General features: G+C 48.6%; 9 protein-coding genes across 9 annotated transcripts; 6 read left to right on the top strand and 3 right to left on the bottom strand.

Moving 5' to 3' along the window:
- Positions 1-37: 37 nt before the first annotated feature.
- BO87DRAFT_379547 (HpcH/HpaI aldolase/citrate lyase family protein) lies at positions 38-1,581 on the bottom strand. Its single transcript, XM_025624066.1, has 3 exons — positions 1,220-1,581; positions 873-1,093; positions 38-814 (listed from the first exon to the last, which is right to left on the bottom strand). The coding sequence occupies exons 1-3, from the start codon at positions 1,257-1,259 to the stop codon at positions 101-103; spliced, it is 975 nt and encodes a 324-aa protein (XP_025476366.1). The 5' UTR covers positions 1,260-1,581; the 3' UTR covers positions 38-100.
- Positions 1,542-2,853, top strand: BO87DRAFT_342004 (DUF846 domain-containing protein). The gene is made up of 3 exons (XM_025620724.1): positions 1,542-1,972; positions 2,098-2,384; positions 2,453-2,853. The coding sequence occupies exons 1-3, from the start codon at positions 1,830-1,832 to the stop codon at positions 2,599-2,601; spliced, it is 579 nt and encodes a 192-aa protein (XP_025476365.1). The 5' UTR covers positions 1,542-1,829; the 3' UTR covers positions 2,602-2,853.
- A 241-nt stretch (positions 2,854-3,094) lies between these two features.
- On the bottom strand, positions 3,095-4,814 carry BO87DRAFT_342000 (FAD-binding domain-containing protein; the record flags this gene model as incomplete). The annotated part of the gene is made up of 3 exons (XM_025620723.1): positions 3,095-3,271; positions 3,321-4,186; positions 4,251-4,814. The coding sequence occupies 3 exons, from the start codon at positions 4,812-4,814 to the stop codon at positions 3,124-3,126; spliced, it is 1,578 nt and encodes a 525-aa protein (XP_025476364.1). The 3' UTR covers positions 3,095-3,123.
- A 1,323-nt stretch (positions 4,815-6,137) lies between these two features.
- On the top strand, positions 6,138-7,638 carry BO87DRAFT_409489 (porphobilinogen deaminase). The gene is made up of 2 exons (XM_025626253.1): positions 6,138-6,708; positions 6,769-7,638. The coding sequence occupies exons 1-2, from the start codon at positions 6,206-6,208 to the stop codon at positions 7,304-7,306; spliced, it is 1,041 nt and encodes a 346-aa protein (XP_025476363.1). The 5' UTR covers positions 6,138-6,205; the 3' UTR covers positions 7,307-7,638.
- Positions 7,639-7,742: 104 nt separating this feature from the next.
- BO87DRAFT_409488 (uncharacterized protein) lies at positions 7,743-9,391 on the top strand (the record flags this gene model as incomplete). Its single annotated transcript, XM_025626252.1, has 3 exons — positions 7,743-7,842; positions 7,873-9,009; positions 9,041-9,391. Exons 1-3 carry the CDS (start codon positions 7,771-7,773, stop codon positions 9,389-9,391), a joined length of 1,560 nt encoding a protein of 519 aa, XP_025476362.1. The 5' UTR covers positions 7,743-7,770.
- Positions 9,392-9,743: 352 nt separating this feature from the next.
- On the top strand, positions 9,744-10,875 carry BO87DRAFT_147177 (purine and uridine phosphorylase). Its single transcript, XM_025618149.1, has one exon. The coding sequence runs from the start codon at positions 9,821-9,823 to the stop codon at positions 10,808-10,810; it is 990 nt and encodes a 329-aa protein (XP_025476361.1). The 5' UTR covers positions 9,744-9,820; the 3' UTR covers positions 10,811-10,875.
- A 2,279-nt stretch (positions 10,876-13,154) lies between these two features.
- Positions 13,155-13,949, top strand: BO87DRAFT_285707 (ankyrin repeat domain-containing protein; the record flags this gene model as incomplete). The annotated part of the gene is made up of 2 exons (XM_025618941.1): positions 13,155-13,625; positions 13,707-13,949. Coding segments are annotated over 2 exons (714 nt in total), but the record flags the coding sequence as incomplete, so codon positions are not given.
- Positions 13,950-15,001: 1,052 nt separating this feature from the next.
- On the top strand, positions 15,002-16,948 carry BO87DRAFT_461990 (uncharacterized protein). The gene is made up of 5 exons (XM_025629136.1): positions 15,002-15,547; positions 15,626-15,673; positions 15,723-15,758; positions 15,813-16,223; positions 16,276-16,948. Exons 1-5 carry the CDS (start codon positions 15,410-15,412, stop codon positions 16,810-16,812), a joined length of 1,170 nt encoding a protein of 389 aa, XP_025476359.1. The 5' UTR covers positions 15,002-15,409; the 3' UTR covers positions 16,813-16,948.
- Positions 16,949-17,299: 351 nt separating this feature from the next.
- On the bottom strand, positions 17,300-19,779 carry BO87DRAFT_400112 (fungal specific transcription factor domain-containing protein; the record flags this gene model as incomplete). Its single annotated transcript, XM_025625496.1, has 9 exons — positions 17,300-17,475; positions 17,536-17,736; positions 17,794-18,263; positions 18,540-18,732; positions 18,785-19,026; positions 19,126-19,258; positions 19,309-19,485; positions 19,541-19,630; positions 19,737-19,779. 9 exons carry the CDS (start codon positions 19,777-19,779, stop codon positions 17,300-17,302), a joined length of 1,725 nt encoding a protein of 574 aa, XP_025476358.1.
- Positions 19,780-19,882: the final 103 nt, after the last annotated feature.

The following is a 19,882-nucleotide window of genomic DNA, read 5'->3' as shown; positions in this document are numbered from 1 at the left end:
TATCATATATAGTTACTATCTTTAATTCGTCAACCGGCTTGACTACTTGTATATAACTCCACTCACCCAAAGACACGCACATCATCTGTAATCATCTTCATCACTCCGGCTCCTGGTGCCCCCACTCCTCCCTCAAACCCCCAACATCAAATCCACACGCCTCAGCCTTCCTAACCACCGCCCTAGCCTTCTCCGCTACCGGCACATCAATCATCTTCCCATCCAGCGTCCACGCACCCCGCCCGGCCCTGGCAGCCTTCTCATCCGCCACACACACCCTCACAGCCCACTTAACTTCCTCCGGATCCGGCCCAAAGATCGCCTGCGCCGTCTCCACCTGCGACGGATGAATACACTGCTTCCCATTGAACCCCAGCCGTCGCCCATCACGACATTCCTCCTCCAACACAGCAGGCGGAGACCCGTCCCCCTTGGTAGATTTATACGCCGTGCAGACCAAATCAATAGTCGAGGGGAGGTTCGCAGCGCGAGCAGCAGTAGCAATCATCGACCTTGCGAAGAGGAATTCAGTCAATGATGGGGTGCGAGTGATGCTGAGGTCGAGGGCGAAGTCTTCAGCTGCGAAGATGAGGCCTTGCAGGAGGGGCGTGGAAGCGCAGATTTGGGTGAGGTTTGTGAGGGATTTGGCGGATTCGACTAGAGCGAGGAGGGAAATGGGAGTTCGGGGGGTCGAGGGGTCTTGTGTTTGTTGCTGTTGGGAGAGAGTGTGTGTGATGACGTCGTTCACAAAGGTGAGATCCGAGGGGGTGTTGACTTTGGGGATGACGATTGTGGTGAGGTTGGGGGATTTCAGCTACTTAGTTTAAGTATATTGGATTGAAAGGGGAGATTTGGGAAAGAATGATGCGTACCACTTCGGTGAGATCGCCTAGGGCGAGACCGCTGTCTACGGAGTTGATTCGCACGGCTCGTTCGCGGATTCCCTGCGGTGCGGGCTCGTCGAGCGCTCTCCGCACCAGGGACCGAGCTTCCACTTTCTTGTGCGGAGTTACGCTGTCTTCGAGATCGTAGGCCACGCAGTCGGCGGTTAGAGTGCGGGATTTGTCGATGAAGCGTTGGGAGGAGCCCGGGACTGAGATTGGATGGGTTAGTTAGGGGGTCAATTGGTATAGCCGGAGAGGCAGGTTGGGGAGTGGGATGGGTGTGGAAATGCGGGGAGAGCTGCGGGTTGGGAAGAGATGGGGGAGAAGAGACGTACTGTAGAGAAGGGCGCGACGGAGGGTGTTTCTAGCTGCCATTGTGGATGGGAGGAGAGTGCTCAGTTGGGAATATGATAGTGAGTGGCTATCGCACTGAATTGCAATGTCTCCGGTGGATTGAGGAAATGGAGATATCGGATGAAGCTGCAGCGGTTGCGGATTGACCCGCAACTTTAAGAGATCCTCGGTTTGCGCATAAAGGCTTCTCCAGTCAGGAACCGGCCGATGACCTCATCCGGCAGGTGTCGCGACTCGCGCGTATTTTAGTTCGTTCCATTGACACTTGCACCATTCCCTTGTAGTGAATATTGGGTTTACACCCTTAGCAAGCGCTCAACTCGGGCAATATAAATGAACCCGTGTGCCGATCGCGCATGAAACAGAGGGAAGTCGGAGAAACAAGATGAAAAGAGTGTCAAGTAACCGTCTACCGCTCCACATTCTGCCGGGCCCCACCGCCCCCTGGCTGGAGACACGCAGCATCAACGCAATCCCGCCTCGCATGATCTGGACTCGTCAGGAGGCTGCTTGACTGCCGTCTATCTCATGTGCATTGGACTGTTATCAGAAGTAACTGCTTCGTCTTGATACTGCACGCTCTCCGTTATCATGGAACAGCAACCGCTCCAGCCGCAGCAGGGCGAACTGAACTGGCGCCTCAGTGCTCATCCGATTACCCTCCTGTTCTTCCTGGGCTTTCGCATCGGCGCCCTACTGATGTACCTCTTCGGCGTGCTCTTTATCAAGAACTTGTGCGTAAATCCCTTTCACACTCAAATTCATGATCATAACTCTTTCATATTTCAATTCCGGAACCTTCCAAAGCTGCACAATCTAGATCCAAGCAACCAACCCAGCTAACCACCGCAACCATCAGTGTCCTCGTCTTCATCATCACCCTCCTCATCCTCTCCGCCGACTTCTACTACCTCAAAAACATTGCCGGTCGTCGCCTGGTCGGTCTCCGCTGGTGGAACGAAGTCAACACTTCCTCCGGCGACTCCACTTGGGTCTTCGAGTCCTCCGATCCCACTACCCGCACTATCACTGCCACGGACAAGCGTTTCTTCTGGCTGAGTCTGTACGTGACGCCTGCGCTGTGGATCGGTCTTGCCATTCTGGCCATTATCCGTCTGAGCAGTGTGATTTGGTTGAGTCTTGTTGGTGAGTTTATCCCTACACCTCCCCTTTCAGCAGGTGTATAAGGAGTGTGGAATACTAACTGGGCACAGCCATTGCTCTCGCTCTGACCATCACCAACACTGTTGCGTTCTCCCGGTGCGATCGCTTCAGTCAGGCTTCGACATTCGCGAATAGTGCGCTTTCGGGTGGGGTTATGAGCAACCTTGCGGGAGGTCTGCTGGGCAGGCTTTTCAAGTAGGGTGTATGCCTCTAAATAAGGTTATGCTGGGATTCATACGGGCTGTGGATCTTGGGTGGTCTGTTTTTTCGTCTTTGATTTGTTCTTTTGAGTCGGATTGATGAGTGTAGTGGGTTTGTCCGGGGAAGAAGGAGTAGGTTGGCCTAGGGGAGAGGAGCTTTTGTTTTGTCGGTTATACTCTACTAGCGTTATGGGTTAGATTTTATTGTATCATTTGTTACTGCTGGTATGTTCAAGATAGTCTCACAAAAGATATCTGATCAGATGTAGAGTCTACTTATCCCCCGTACACTGGGGGTGTATAGTTCAAACTTCAATAGAACTATCAGTCGCTGAACAATAAGGTCAGCTTTGTCTGCCGAATTCCACTGTAAGACTTAAAGAAAGCGTTATCATATTCCATTATCCAGCTGACGGTATACTATAGGGTACGTGCGTCCTCAACAGTCAACTACGCACGATAGATTATCATCCAACAAACTGTACATTCATTGCACTCCTCCGCTCCAGGAACCGTCAAGCTCATAACGACCATCCGCCCTGACGGAACATGAATCCAGTCGGATCATATGCCTTGGCGATGCTTGCCAGTCGCTCCTTGTTCGTAGGTCCATAACTGCCATACACATCCTGGTAGTCGGCGGCATCGTTCATGAACAGAGGGTTAGAGCTACACTTGTCAGTATACTGTATGAATAAACCTGAGAAATGAGACTTACGAGATCCAATTAACATCACCCGACTGATAGTGCGTCGGCTTAGTTCCCAACAGCGTGTTATTAAACGCCTCCTTCACAGTATCCGCAACCTCGCGCAAGTACTCAGGACAAGCATCATTGCAAACCGGGTTGACCCAGATCAAGTCATTCTCGACCCAGACACGATCACCGTACGCAGGGTCCAATCCGAGAGCATTACCACCAGCGTTCTTAGAAGCACGAGCAATACGCACTGACAGCGGCTGCGGGGTAAAGGTACCGAGCTGAAAGTCCAAGTTCCGGGAGGAATCATTCTTGATCATAGACTGGTACGTAGTCCAATGGGTCTCAAACAGCTGGGTCATCTGCTGGGACGGCATGTTGGGGAAGGTATTGACGTGAATGGCGGCGTTGATGCCGTAGATCTTGGCTCCGCCTACCGCGTTCGTTAGATCGGTGTAGGTTGTGGTTTCAGTAGAGTCAATGAAGGATTCAATATCTTCAAGTCCGGCAAAGGCGTTGGCGCTGGGCTTGGCTCCGTCGTAGAAGAAGAAAATACCGGGGTTGGAGACCAGGGCTCCGGGCAGGCCAAAGTCGAATGTCGGGATGATGGCGGCTTTGGCGTCTGGGTACTCGCTGGTGAAGTTGGAGAGCGCTTCAAATATTTGCTCGCGTTTGTCGGCAGTATAGGAGCGAATGCCACCCCAGACTTGTCCGTTGTCGCCGAGTGGATGGGCCTTGAGTGTGAACTTGGTGACAATGCCAAAGCGGTTGCCACCGCCGCGCAAGGCCCACCAGAGATCTGGGTTGGAGGTGCTGTTTGCGTTGGTTATGGTGCCATTGCCTAGGACTACTTCGAAGTTGACGACGTTGTCGCATGCTAGACCCTGAGTTGGGTTAGTGCTGGGATGTTTTTTGGGGGGCAGAGGGGGGATGGGGGTGAGGTAGTACATATTGAGCTGAGTAGTATGACAGTCCTCCTCCAGTCGTGAGCCCTGCCACGCCAATATTGGCCAATCGGCCACTTACCACAACTTGGTTTGTCTTCTGCGTGATGGCGTAGACATCACCCCATCGTGCTCCCGGACCGATGTCGAAGCTCTGACCGTCCGAGTTGCGGGTGGTTGAGGACATATTCTCGTTGAACGAGATAAGGACGCCTCCATTGGTACTGGAAAACCCCACATTGAAGTTGTGTCCACCTGCTTTAAGTGCAAAGGGTGCTGTGGGATACTCATTCAGCTGCTGAACTGCAACGGAGACCTGTTGCGCCGTTGCAGGGAAGAAGGCGCAGGCTGGACGGTTGTCAGCGTTCACACCGTTCCAGTACTCCTTGACTGCATTGCTGTAGTAGGACTGGTTCCAGAATGTCTCAGTTGCGTAGGTGCCTGTGGGGTCCCAGACGGTGTATTGGGGGTAAACCGTGTGTAGGTGTTGGCAAACGGACACAGCGTCGGTGTTAGGTGCAGCCAGAACAGGGGCCACTGCGGCCAGAAGAAGAGCAGCTGCTATCATCTTGAACTTGAATAGCTTTGGCTTGGGCCATGTCTGGTACAACGAGGTCTTTTGGCCATCTTAAATGCGAGGCTCAGGGGGTCCATGCTGAACGGAATTTGTATCATCTGCTGCAATGAATCCTCAAAAAAGGGCAATATTTCGTGTCGTATTTGCGTATTTGCAATGTTAGATTCTGGATCGGCACGAACGTTGGGACTAAAATAGGCTATTTGATGATCCATCGGGCGGAGGATACTCTTCAGGGACTGTCAACTCATCAGAACGGAGGGGGATCTGCACAAAACCTCGAAGCGAAGTCTCAACTTTGGGATTGACCGAGGATGCACGTGTCTTCCCCGCTGCACCGTGATTCTAATGATTCAGTACGGAGTACCCTCTCTTCGGTAGTTTGAGGAGGTTTGAGAAGTCTCTTAAGGGGTAAATCGAGAGCAAGTATAGAACATATCGTGGCTTACGCTATTTCCATGTTGTCAGCTGGATTTCGTCTCTCCCGCTGAGGATACGTCAGATTAGCACTGATTTATTGGGCCGAGGATATCCTATCCTTCTTGACAAGTTATTGAACATCTGAAAATTTCTCATAGCCCGGCTTGCATTGGGTGGTTTTCTTTTTCGATGCTTAACCCTCCATAGCACTGTGACAAATATCTCATGTTATAGCCAATCCAAAGGGTCTCATGAAATGTGACAGAGCAAAGTGTCAAAACTCACATATATTTCCGCCACGATGAAGGAAGAAGAGGTGTAACATTTTATGTCAAATACTGGATGCAAGGGGTGTCCCACTCAAAAGTTGAAGCTACAGGGCACGGCTCGGGTAGGGTTTGATGCATCCGCAGTGCTGCAGTGACAGGGCAGCAGAAACGTGGTGATTACTTCAGCTCTCCGTAGAGCTAACGACACAACAACTTGTTTTCATGACAGATCTTCTGGATAATATTGACAATGAAACTATGGATTTTCCTTGGAAAGCACATCTCTCGGCTACTCGATATCCTTAATAGTTTCAGCTCTATCGATATAGATGATTTCTCAGGAAGAGAAATTCGGCGTCGCGTTGAAGAGTCACTGAAAACCAGGTATTTAAGCATCGCATGGTTGCCAAACCAGATATGGTATCTGGATCCCATAATCTGCCACGGGCAATTTTCTACATTCGCTGAGTATGAGTTAATGATCGATAACAGGACGGTTCTTCTCTGGCCTCCACTCTGGATCACTAGCCTCAAAACATACAAGCGCTTATCTCTTAGTCACCTAATCTTGGCTAGTTTATCGATTTGACTACAGGCGAACTGGAACCTGAAATTATCAACTTCACGAAGTCCAATTGTCATCTACAAACTACGCACAAGTCATATTTCTCAGTCACTATCGCGTAATTTGAGATGTCACAGAATACGCCACCCACAGTACAGGAGCTGCGCCTGGGCACCCGCAATTCCAAACTGGCATTAGTACAAGCAGAGCATGTCTCCAAGGAATTGACCCGTGCTCACCCCGTTGTCCAGTTTCCCTGGCAAACCGTGGTGGTGCGCGGCGATGCTGATAAGAGCAGTCCTTTCTTGAAGTTTGCAGGGCCATCTGATGCAGCAAAGAACATTTGGACCGAAGAAATGGAAACCAAGCTGTGCGCAGGAGAGTTGGACCTCCTCGTGCATTGCCTCAAAGATATGCCGACGCGCCTACCAGAGAACTGCACACTGGGTGCTATTGTTTATCGGGAGGATCCCACTGATGCGTTGGTGATGAAGGAGGGGCTGCGGTCGCAGTATACGGATTTGAGTCAATTGCCCCCCGGCTCCGTGGTGGGCACTAGTTCCACTAGACGGAAAGCCCTACTTCGATACAGATACCCACACTTGAAAGTGGAGGAATGCCGTGGCAATCTGTAAGAAAACAGCCCCTTACTGTCCCTAATACTCGACATTCTTCTAACTTGGCATGGCAGCGGAACGCGACTGAGAAAGCTAGATGACCCAGAAGGTCCATTTTCGGCAATCATCCTGGCCACGGCCGGTATGGTCCGCATTAATCTAGAAGACCGCATCACTAAGCGCTTGCCTCCATCGGAATTCCCGTATGCTGTCGGTCAGGGCGCCTTGGGGATTGAAATCCGCAAGCAGGATACCCAGACAGAGACCATGGTTCGCAAAATTGAAGATCTACTTACCCGACGGATCTGTCTGGCAGAGCGCTCACTACTGCGCACTCTTCAGGGTGGCTGTTCGTCTCCGGTTGCAGTACAATGCACTGTTGAGCAGCCACCGACAGCTTCCTCGGCAGCTCGATTGCGACTAGATGGTACTATTATTCATCCCCATGGGACAACATTGCTATCCGAACGGACGACAGCGGAAGTGGGAACGGATGAGGATGCTGAGGCGCTGGGTGCTACAGTGGCTCAGCTTTTGTTAGCAAATGGCGGGCAAGCTTTGTTGGAAGAAATTCGGTTGCTACAAGAGACGATTACGACCGACGCGAAATAGTGGAGGACCTGAAAATGTACCACTAACTAATAGAATCAATCCCCACTCCATATAAATTGCTACGGCTGCTTACTTTCACGCTATCTATTACCCATGCTCTAGCTGTCAGTGGGAGGGTCCTACCTACGGAACGGTACCCTTGGAGGCTCAGAATAGCATCAATTTAAGACTATTGGGCATCGTCTTGCTCTCATGGGCCATCAAGGAGCTCATAGGCATGTCACGATAAAACTCAAATACATAGTCGATAAGTACCGGAAGAATGGCACACCAGTGGATGCATTTTCCGACTACCTTGAACACGCAACATAGGGTGTTTTGCTTAGTTCCTGACAATTTCATGACTCCGTTCCCTCAACCCTCGCAATATAACGTTTCACCCATACATCTGACATATGTATCGAGGTTTTTAGCGTTCCCAGATGCTGTCCTCGCTCTAAACCTCACTTTAGCCTCAGGACAAGATGGTACCCAGATCCAGAGGGAATATGGCAGAAACTTTTACGAGCCTTCCAATCAAGTTACTTGCGACGATTGTATCTTATCTACCCAACTGTGATATAAAGTCTTTACGCCTGACGTCCCACCTTCTGCACCAAATCGCGCACTTACGTATGAAACGTGTTTTTTTATCGGCTGACCAACGTAACCTTGATGTCTTCCGTGCGGTTGCCGACCACGAAGTCTTTCGCCGGCACATCCAAGAAATTATCTGGGATGACACGCGGCTGTTACTCCCACCCCGATTTTCGGTGCTAGACTATGGACGAAATCCACGAGAGCAAGGCTCCTGTGCAGGAGCTGAACTCTGGTACATCAATGCTTGCCGAGAAAATATTGCAGATTTGCGGAGGTACCAGGCCGACTATACGGGGTTGGCGGGCATCATAGAGCGGGCCGAGCAGGATGTTGCTTCCACGGTATGGCTGAAAGAATCTTTTGCTTTCTATAAGAAATTGAGTAGGGAACAGGAAGAGAACATCCGCACTAACGCCGACGTGGAAGCCTTTGAGTATGGGTTGAAGCAATTTCCAGCCCTGAAAAGAGTCACAGTGACACCAGTTACCCACACACGGATCTTCCATCCTCTTTACCAAACACCCATGGTCCGCACATTTCCGCCCGGGTTTAATTATCCTATCCCGTGCGGATGGCCGACACACAAGGAGAATCATCCAGCCCTTACCCCGTGGACCAATTCGAGCGAGCACGGGAAGGACAGATGGCGTGGAGTTCGGGCTGCACTACATGTGCTGGCAAGAGATAGAGAGCATCACAACGTCTCTGAGCTCGTTTTTGGTGTGAACCAACTGAACACAGGGATCAGGGGCACGATCTTGGAACAACCCTGTGAGGAGCTTTTGATCCTCTTACTTATCCTTAAGCAGCCAGGTTTCAAGCGACTTGATCTTGCTATTATATGCCCCAGTCAATATGAACGTGGATGGCCTATTTTCTGCAACGGGAATCTGAGAGACGTGTTGAAAATTGCAGCCGATCTAGAGCACTTCAGCTTCAAAGCCAATGTATCCCAGCTGCAGGCAAACTCGTCTAGGGATAATTACTTTCCGAATATTCGATTCGATACCGTTTTTCCTGTCGCCAAATGGCAGAGACTACACCACTTTGGACTCTCAGGCTTGTCAGTGCATACAACTGACATGGTCAGGCTTCTGGATCGGCTGCCACTCACCAACCGCTCAGTCGAACTGAGCTTTCTGAGTTCTTTCGGAGCCCTATATTGACAACTGGTCAATTCTGATCGAAGGAATCCGGAACCGTACACGGTGGAGATATCGAAGTACTAGTAAAAGGCCTAAGCTGGTTGTGGGTGTGGATGTACTGTGGAATAGACGGCCTGGCCTAGGAATCTGGATCGAAAGGGAAGTACACGAGTTTCTGTATGGAAATGGCCCAAATTCATTTGACGAATATGGTATTGTCAGGCCGGGCGTGGGATTTGAGCGGGACTCGTTTAACCCTGATTATGAGCGGCCTAATGTTCATCCCGAATGGTTGATTTGGCTAGATATTATGGAAAATCATGGATTATGTCAGTCTTGCAACGTCCGTAGAATTAGATAGAGTTCTACAGATTTCATAGGATGAACGAAATGATTGAATGAGTACCAATATTGCCTAGATTTCCTATAAGCCGGTAGACTGGTGATGCATTGCAGGAGAGGTTCTGGTAACTATTACCACTCCTCCTCTTAGTACTATCCCTCATTTTCTGTGGTGTTCCAACATTATAATCTCGTAATATCAACCTTTTGCAATATTCTGCAATTTTAGGCTTCTTTTTCTAGCCAAGTTAGCAGATCAGAAAAAGAAAGTGCGATGCTTTTTGCTGCCACGTCAATCCCTGCCATTAGCCACTCAGCTAAAAATCCAGCCTTGCGCGTCTCATTTTCGCCGATCTCCAACATCCATCAACCTTTCCACTCATACCAACACAATATCAAGACCACCAGTCATCGCTGAACAGAATACGCTCTGTCTGAGATACAGCAAATGAGCTTGCCAACTTCTCCTCTTCGCCATGAAGACTTCACCGTAGCTTGGATCTGCGCCTTGCCCGTGGAGATGGCAGCCGCCGAGGCCCTGCTGGACGAGCGTCTACCCGACCTGCCCGCCCAACCTCACGACAACAACACATATACTTTCGGTGTCTGTTACGGCCATCGCGTTGTTATTGCTAGTCTGCCGTCTGGGGTTTACGGGACTAATTCTGCAGCGGTCATAGCTACTGAAGTCCGCATACGTTTCCCATCTCTTCGGTTTGGACTGATGGTCGGAGTGGGCGGAGGGGTGCGTGACGCTGGAGTTCAGCTCGGGGATGTTGTCGTGAGCAAGCCCACTCGTGAATATGGAGGAGTTATACAATATGACTATGGAAAGGCGATCGATGGGGGTGAATGGGAGCACACGGGAATGTTGAACAAACCACCGACGGTTTTGCTGACCGCAATCTCTAGACTCCAGGCAGCACACTTGCAAAAGCCGAGTCAGGTTTCAGAGTTAGTCTCAAAGGTCCTTGCCATGAATCCTAGTATGGCGGCTACTTTTGGACATCCGCGATCATCAGAAGATGCGCTAAGCGAGGGAACTACGAGCCTGGAACAGCCGTGTGGAATTTACTACGGCTTGATCGCATCAGGTAACAAGGTCGTCAAGGACGGGAAGCTACGGGATAAAATTGCAAAGAAATATGGCATTCTGTGCTTTGAGATGGAAGCTGCTGGCTTGATGGATAATTTCCCATGCCTTGTTATCCGAGGAATCTGCGATTACGCTGATACGCACAAGAAGAAAGACTGGCAAGGCTATGCCTCCTTGACGGCAGCTGCCTACGCGAAAGAGCTCCTCGCTGTGATACCGAGGCATTCTGTTCTAGAGACCCCAACTGCCACGTTAAGCCTGGACTGTAAGTGCACGTGGTATATAGTCGTCGGTTTCATTGTATGGGGACTTACAAATTGCGGCACCAGGGCAGATTGGTAATGGCTCTTCGAGAAGGGAGCCATTGTCCAGTGGTTGGGTCAGCAAGTCGAGTAAGAAACTCTCGAGTAGTATGTTGCAGAAAACTTATACGTTGGCTTAGGATTCGCTTTTGATGACGATTTTCTGGCGCGTATCACACGCTACGACCACGAAAGAGTACACCAGAGGCTTTCACGGAAAAGACTTCTTGGAACTACACAATGGTTCTTAGATCACCCGGAATTTCAGGCCTGGCTTTCTAACAGGGCCTATACTTGGCTATGGTGCTCTGGTAAAAGTAAGTGCCTTCCAGATCTCCCATGCATAACATTGGTTACTTACAGTGCCACAGTCGGTTCTGGGAAATCCATTATTGCGTGAGTATCATGTTGTCTTGACTGAGGAAGGGTCTTGTACTGATGACCCAATAGAGCCACCGCAATTGAAGAAGCGCGTAGAAAACCGTTGCAACCCCATGCCCCTATCATTTTCTTTTACTGCGACGTGCAATATGATTCGGACCTATCTCAGTTGCTCTCGAGCTTCATACGTCAACTGACGGAATTTATCATCAAGAGGGCTCAGCCATTCTCGGAAAACGGCCAAAAAATGCTGCAAAGATATTTCGGAAGCGAAAGGGAAGTTCCGGATATTGATGATTTGGAGGACATATTTGCCATTTTGTCTTCTGATGTGTCAAATGCCACCTATGTAATAGATGGCCTTGATGCGTTGGAACAGGCAGACGCAAGGCGTCTCCTTACTTACTTTCGATCACTATGCCGGACCGGCTGGGATAAAGCCATAGGCCCACGGCTACTCATCTTCAGCAGAGAATATTTTGTGGGAGGCACAAGTGTCGCGACATACCTTCCGAAAGTACCTCAGATCTCCACGACTTACAATGTGTTACAAGATATACAAGTCTACATAAGAGAAAGTATTGCAGACCGAATGGTGCTTCAACCGCTTACTGAAGACAATCAGCTTATCAGGGACATGGAAAATATCTTATTGCAAGAGTCTTCGGGAATGTAAATCAAGCCCATAAAACTTATACTACGTGCAACCTTTACTGACAGAGTGCAGGTTTCTGTGGGTTTATCTACAAATCGAGATTATTTGGTACACTTGTGCCACCGAGCAAGAAATACGTGTCGCTTTAGCAACCTTACCGAAAGGTCTTGAGGAAACATACCAGCGCTGTTTGAAGAGGATAAATTGTCACGATCTTCGTGCCATCAGAACGCTTATCTGGGTTCGCTTCAGTGCACGACCGCTTCATTGTGAAGAACTGCAGGAGGCAGTGGCCTTGGACTTGAACGACAAATGTTGGGACCGGGAAAAGATTCCACGATGTGACTTTATCTTGGGTTGGTGCGCAAACCTCGTCGTCTTAGACCCTGTCGATAGCTGTGCGCGCTTCGCACACCCATCAATCTGCCAGTACCTCGACAGCAGTCTCGATGCACATTTGCTTCAATTCCCAGAGTCAGTCCGCTCAGGAAACCAAATATGTGGACGTCTTTGCATCACGTATCTTTCGTTCTCTGATTTCCACCTTCATCTTTCCAAGACAACAAAGTCTGTGGAATGGAATGTGCGTGGCAAGGACTTGCTTCCGAAGCATGTCCCAGGCTTTCGGCTTATAAAAAGTCTTTTGCCATCGAGGCTAAAGCATCATTTATCTGTCTCGCTACCTTCACCCCCCGTACGTACTGTGCCATCGCCGTCTTTGGCGCGCTTTCGGTTTCTGTTCTATGCACGAAGTCATTGGACCACTCATACCAAGCATTTCTCGGAGGAAGATCCTCTGTGGGACATGTTCAAGCTCTTGGCACTGACATCTAATGAAAGTTGGGGTTTTCATCCATGGAGAGCAGATGCTCGGTCTCAGTTTTCGCACTTGCAAGCCATGTTTGGATGGGCAGTCAGGGAACACCACTTGCCACTTTTCAGACTTACAATGCAATTTCCAGACCACATACGACGCATTTGTGATTTACCGCTTAGTGGGGAGCTGCTTCCGGCCTTACACTATGCTTGTAAACAGGGATATTCTGATGTGGTCTCCCAGCTACTGCCCTTCTGTGACATCAACAGAGCGGATCTGCAAGACTTCACCCCATTGCACTACGCTGTGGAAAGGGGCCATGCTAATATAGTGGAAACTCTCTTATGTCAGAAAAGGCTTAAAGCGCATAGAGATTCTCACGTCAAAGGAGAACTGCTTCTGTTGGCTTCTAGGAAAGGCCATACAGAAGCGGTCAAAATCCTCTTAAAGAAAGGTGCAGACCTGGAAGCCAGAAATTCAAAGTCACAAACCAGCCTGATAGTGGCTGCCGCATCTGGTCATATACTCACGGTAAAGCTTCTTGTTGAAGAAGGAGCCGATATGGAAGCCATCGATCATGAAGGGGATACTGCTCGCCTCTATGCTCTTCAGGACCGTCACATGGAAGTAGTCAATTTCTTTCTTGACATTGACCTGGCAAGCGATCGATGCAAAATGGAATCCGTGCTACTTTCAGCAGTTGAGGATGACGATCCTGAGTTGGTCACTCTTCTAGTTAATAAGGGGGTCAACCCGAACTCAAGTTGCAAGACGGGCATCGGTCGGGATGATTGTACAATTCTCACTTGGGCCGCCAAGAAGGGATACAAAGATTTGGTGCAACAGCTTATTCACTACGGTGCGGACGTCAATTTGCAGGATAATGAACGTTGGACTGCACTTGCTCAGGCTGCAAAATATGGTCATGACTCCGTCGTCAGACTACTGATGGAGCATAACTCCTACATTGATTTTCCTAACGACTACTTTACGCCCCTTCAAGTTGCTGTAGTCAACGGGAATAATAACATGGTGGAAAGTCTCATTCAGCATGGCGCAGATGTTAATCTCCCTTACGAACAGTTTACGCCCCTTCAACTTGCTGCAGCGAATGGGAGAAAGAGCACAGTCAGAATTCTCCTTCAGCATGGAGCGAGTGTCACACATTCAAGTCTGGCACCCGATTCACTTGAGACCAGATATCATCTAGGGGATTATGTGTTGCAGCAGCTGAGCCCAGGAGGGGGCTCTCCAACGGATATTCGAGGCTCTGAAGGTCGCGCACATTTGAGGAGGGCCGTAGAGATAAGTCTTATGGCTAGAGTCAATAACGAAAAGCCGCGACTAGTCGCGCGGCGTCCTTTCAGTAGACGAATATGATCATTACGAGTTAGTCCCGACTTTTGGGGCTATGAAGCCGGTCGAAACGCATGCGAGACTGATGGTGCAAAATGCTGTTGCCTTGGCCGTCGGCATGGTCATTCTACTATTTCACGGCTTCTATGTGCCAGCTCTGCTTATTGAAGAAGTCCATAGCAATTTCGGAATTGCTATCACACACAGAACCTAGCTGTGTCAATTGAAATGTTTGCTCAAAGAGGTGCTCTGCTGTTCTATTTTGTTCCGTGAGGCTATTTTGATGTATACTACAACATTCCCTGCTTGAAATAGACAGCGCCCAGGAATGAGTTATCAATCTTGTAAATCATTCGTTCTATTGTATAACACATTGCTGGGCGAACGGGCACGCCAGGAATAATATAGAGCGGCCTGGTTATTTGGGTGGGAAACTGGGTTTGAAAGATCGAATGATAGCATAAAGCAGGAATTTCAAGAAGCGGAACCCAGATAAGCCTCCAAGAACACCGGAATTCAGCCTGCAGTGAACAGACTTTTAAGATTTGTAGTAGATCTTGAAATCGTGCGAGAACCCCATTCAAAACCGGTTCACGGTCGTCTATTTTTGAATCCTACCCTTAACACAACAGTTGAGAAACCAGAAACCTGGTATCTGCGAGCGTGCGTGTGGGATTTTCCAATCGAGGACCAGTTCAAGCTTCAGAAGTTTTCAGCTTCATTTACAAGGCTGCAACAACAATCCTGCGCCTGCAAGGCTGAGTGCTCCTGGAGGTGTTATCTCATCCTCTGAAACCCTCTAATGCATGAATGAGGTCTAATCGCAGCGCTTATGCAAGTCGCCAGAACTGTCATTTGGCTTGCGCAGGGGTTGAAAGCCAACGGCACGAGGCTAACGACGCTCCTAATACACCTTCGCTGCGCCGCATTGCTTCCTTAGCGTGCTTTTTTCATTGCGTTATCTCAGAGAAATTGTCCGGTGGAAAGAGTCGGTGAAAGGCAGATACTATGCCTCTGTCTGGAACAATCTCATGATAGGGTTATAATATTCAACTTGCTGTATTTCTCACTAGAGGTGGGAGTGAAAATTACTAGGGGTATTCACCTGCGGAGAGTGAACCGCGCGGTGAGGAAGCTTGCTACCGCGTATTCTATCTATCGAAAGGTATCTCTGATTGCGAATTTCCACCTCAACACAACAGGGATCCTGGCTTCTGCTTTTTCAACTGAGCTCAAATTCAGTTCTGCCTGTCGTCGTGCTTGATTCAGCCTCGCCGAAAGCCTTATTTCACCCCCACTGCCTTGGAAGTTGTGGGACACCCTCATTGTAATATCTTCCTTCTTTGCCTTCAAATCAGCTTTACAATAATATCCTGCCTTGTTTAAATATCTTCAAGCGGGTCTCTTCATCCTCTGTTACTATCACACTCATGCCGACCTTCTCGCGCAAACCTAGAAAGCCCAGAGCACGCATCAAGACTGGCGGTATGTGGAACGATGAAGAGAGACAGCGCTTCTGGGATCAGCGAACAATGTACAGTCACATGCCCTGGAAGGAATTTCGCAAGGTGTGCATAGATTGTTCCTTCCCCTTTATTTATCATTGACTCCCTCTACCCACGGTGGCATACTTACACTCTACGCAGCAGTTCTTCCCCCATAGAAGCCAAAACGCCCTAGAGAAGGCCTATTCCGTATGTCTTATTTGCCCCTACTGCCAGGATTTGTCTGACTTCATAATAGATTATGAGTATACAAAGAAGACGAGAAGCCAACATTGTAAGTTTAGCCTAGTCCACCTCTATATTGATAGCTGCCATACTGATCTCAAAGTCAAACCCTGATACCCCTCGGGATCCTCCTCCAGCCCGCATTGTAACGCTACGAACTAGAACCAATAAGCGTTCACTGCCCGACGAAATGGCGCCTGGGAACCGCCCAGAGAAGCAGACCAGAACAGCTGCGGTCCTTTCGTCGGGAAAGGACCAAGTGGAAGAAACGGATCAAAATAATATGACAGACGAGGATACCTCTTCGGACTACGAACAAGACTCAGATGAAGAGACACTTCAGGGGCCCAGTCTACCGTGTGAAAGAGAAGGTCTAGATGGGATCGAGACGATCATTATTGATGATACGAACAATGCTCCTGTAAGCCGCCAAAGCGGCGAAGAAGAAGCAGGGGTAGGCAGACCTGATGCCCAGGGAGATACTGATATGCCTGACTCTCGCCCTAACGGAAGTGTAAGATACACGTGATCACAAGCCTTGCGTTGAACTTACTGACACATTCCAGACGGGCGTGTCCAGCAATAAAACCCCTCCTGCAGGACCCATGCCTGGACGAACAAGCATGACACCAAGTTCAAGAAGTGGAGAAAATCAAAAAGGCCACCAGAGAAGTACAAAAGAGGCGACTGAGCCTACTAGGCCTTCCCTTCCATCGGACGTGCAATATCTCAAAAACCTCATATGGAGGTTCGAAACTACATTTTTCAAAAACCATGATCAGGAGAAAGTTATCGCCTCGCTGCAATGCCAGGTTGAAGATCTCAAGAAGATCAATTCAGATAAGACCGCCAAGCTGCAGTCCGCACAAGAGGAGAGTAGGAGACATACCCAGGCTATCAAATCCCTTGAACAACGTGAGCAGAAGTATAAAAAGGAGATTTATGACTTGAAAAACAAGCTCGTACTTTCTGACCAGCGAGCTACAATATTCGAGCGCAAGGTAGCTGTGGCTCGGAGCATGAACAAATGTGAAACATGTGAGAGGGTCAACAAGATGACCGCAACCAAGGCCGCTGAGTCTTCCAGTGAGTCAATTCTATGATCATATCCAGTTTGGATGTTTCGATATATATTCGGGTCTTTTATTTTTCTTTTCTTTTCTCACATCACTATGAATCTGTATCCATGCATGGCCTCACCTCTTACTTTAGCATTCACACGAAGTTTTAGCATTTGATATATAGGTCTAATATAGAATATTACCACGTCCCCCTTTCCCTACGATCATGCCAGGAGACTCCTGGCTGTTGGTAGCTCTGTAATCCAAATTTGCGCGACAATTTCTCCCTATACTCGAGAAATTCTCTGTCAAGATCCGATGAGTTCCACTATGCCTACAGGGGCCCAGAACGCCCAGTGATAGTATTTCTACATTAGTGCAGCCACTGCCAGTCGTGGACTCTTAACACATCCCCTGTGATCCCCTGACATTCTCCCTCTACCTACAGCCATTTATTCAGGTTCCAATACTTATCAACTTTTAGTACAACATCGACAAAGTCCCATACCGAACTAGAACTATGTGTAACTCATTCACAAAGCGGAATGCTCGAGAAGATATCCAAAAACAATTGCGCCTGCTCTGACTCTTCGTGCCGACTACATTGGTTGAGAAACTCCTCTGTTGGGAGCTTGATATGTTGGAAAATAAATTCGGTAGTCAATGTGTCTAACGGGTTACTTGTATCCTCCTGTGGCTGATTGACTACAGGTATTTTAGTACGCAATAGTCTTCATAAGGTGTTCAAAGGGAAGGTTAGCATACCCAGGGCGTCGAACACCACAGATAACCTTTGAATACAGTAATCCGCCTTTTGATTCACAATGCTTCCTCTACTGATATTTCTCATGGTGGAGAGACATGCTTCTATTTCCTGGCGGATCTGGGTTGGCGTCGGCTCCGATTCTAAGGGGTATTGCTGGCGAACGAGGAATAGTGCTAGGCAGTGGAGGATGGCTGTGAATACTGGAGACATGTTAACACGTAGTCTTATGAGGTGGGCTTTCTTCGGAAAACACAAACTTGTGTAGTTGCATGTATACCATGATGCATACAGGTCTATAAAACCCTGTAGGGTGGAAATATGGGATATCAAACGCTGCACTTCTTGTATTGCCAGCCAGTCATCCTGGAGGATCTGGGAGCAACCGCGCTGAATAATTTTCCGAGTACGGTTTCCAAGTAATTTTATTGAGTAGGGCTCTAAGAGTTTCATCGTTAGAGGAAAGTTCATGGTCAATTCCAGCCTATGGCATTGTATGCATAGAAGTACTCGTACGGCCCAGCGAGCATCTAGGACCACTGATTGTTCTAGGGACTCTTCACTCGGGAGCAGGGAAATGCACTCAGGAAGACTGTCAGCCCATTGTTCGAGGTGGAAGTGTAGGTTGTCACGCTTGTCAATGATTGTCTGTATATTGAGAGGATGGCCCGAGTCCAAATTTTGATCATACAATCTTTCGATTATACCATCCAGGATTGTGTTAGAGGTTCTTCATGAAGTAGTAAGCATGTGTAACTTTATATCCTTTGGGGTTAACCGACGTCATCTGAAACAGATAAAGGGAACTTATATCTCCCAGTATTGCGGGCTGTTTCAATTCACAAGTCTTTTCAATGGAGTAAGGTATAAGAAATGGTCTCCCTTGGGTCAACCCCATAATCCTACTAAGGTCAGATCCGCCATTTGGCTGAATATGGTAGTTATAAGTGTGAATACGAAAAAAGATTCCCTTATCCTGAAAGAACAAAAGGTAAGATCAACCTACATATCATTGTTCAAAACCCCTAGCCACAACCTTTGATGCAAGCTGCCAAGTGTATATCCATCAGCACTCCGAACAGAGGCACAACGAAAGCCTATCTGCAATGACGCTCTAACACAGTTTGTATGGGTTGTATAACTCAATGTAGACCTCTGATGGTTCTGCTCGTAAAGAGACTTTAACAGTAATGTCTGGACTGCATTATCGTCAACTGAGGTGAAACGTTGAGAAGCATAATGATGGCTTACCTAGCTCTAAAGTTGGTCTCTCCAGTGTTCGCTGGTCGAGAAGACCTGCGCAATGGCTGTAGAATACCTCTGCCTCCGGAAGCTGTAAGGACGCAGATGCATGTGCCCAAACCACATTCAGAAGAGCCAAAAAGACCCTTTGGAACCTTGGGGGCCTTTCAAGAAGCGCTTTCTCATAGGTTTTTAACAAAGCCTCACAGTTGACATATGGAAGAATGGCACCGATTGTTGTTGAAAAGCGACTAATAAGATACAGTACATCATCCCTAGACGGGAGGGCGTGTATATCTTCCAGAGGTATTGAGAATTGCTTTATTAATGATGGTTCCTTTCTAATCGACTTCGTTTTCCCTTCTGTTATGCTGCAGCTTTGAATAGCGGTAGATGTATGACTGCTTAGCGTGAGGTGCAGGAGAGCGCTTTCAGCGAATGCGTTTGAGATAAGCCTAAACATGGCGTAGTTTGAACTAGACCCTACCTCAGACAATTAGGTTGGCCAGCTGTCACGCTCGAAGGCTACCTACCAAAGTAGACATGGCCAAGAGACGTCTCAGAGAATGCATGTGTGGCAAGCTCATCAACACTAGTAATTTCGCTCACTGTTTTCCCTACTGACGAACCTGGTGAATGTGTTTGCGATCCAGTTCCATGACCGACTTTATCCTCCAGCATCTCAATCCGGCGAGCTAAGTCCTGCTTGTCTCTAGATAACCAAAATCAGCATCCTTCTTTATCCAGGATCTTATGCAGCTTGACCTCTTAGCCTTTGGGCGTCGGATACCAGACTCTGTAGGCTGCTGATACCTGCATTCTCTCCTCCTATGCTGACATCGTGCACACACCGGCCTTGTTCCCTCACACTATTGATGTCAGTGCTGTGTAATCGAAGTTAGCTGTCTCAGTGTGGATGCACTAGTAAATACCTTTAGCTTCCTGTATCGGCATTCCGAACAGGCAACCTCAGTTCGTCGCCTGCGATGTGGGCGACCTGACATGGTAGCAGTTTTCCCGGACGATTGCATTCAGATTCTCATCTCAACAATAGTTTAGTGTCCTGTATAATGCGGGGAAACTCGCCACCCGGTCTCGTTCACCTCC

The sequence above is a fragment of the Aspergillus neoniger genome, assembly GCF_003184625.1.
Source record: "Aspergillus neoniger CBS 115656 unplaced genomic scaffold BO87scaffold_33, whole genome shotgun sequence".
In the NCBI taxonomy this organism is placed as follows: Eukaryota; Fungi; Ascomycota; class Eurotiomycetes; order Eurotiales; family Aspergillaceae; genus Aspergillus; species Aspergillus neoniger.
Note: the sequence above shows the minus strand (reverse complement) of the source record. Positions and strands in the feature narration are given on the sequence as shown.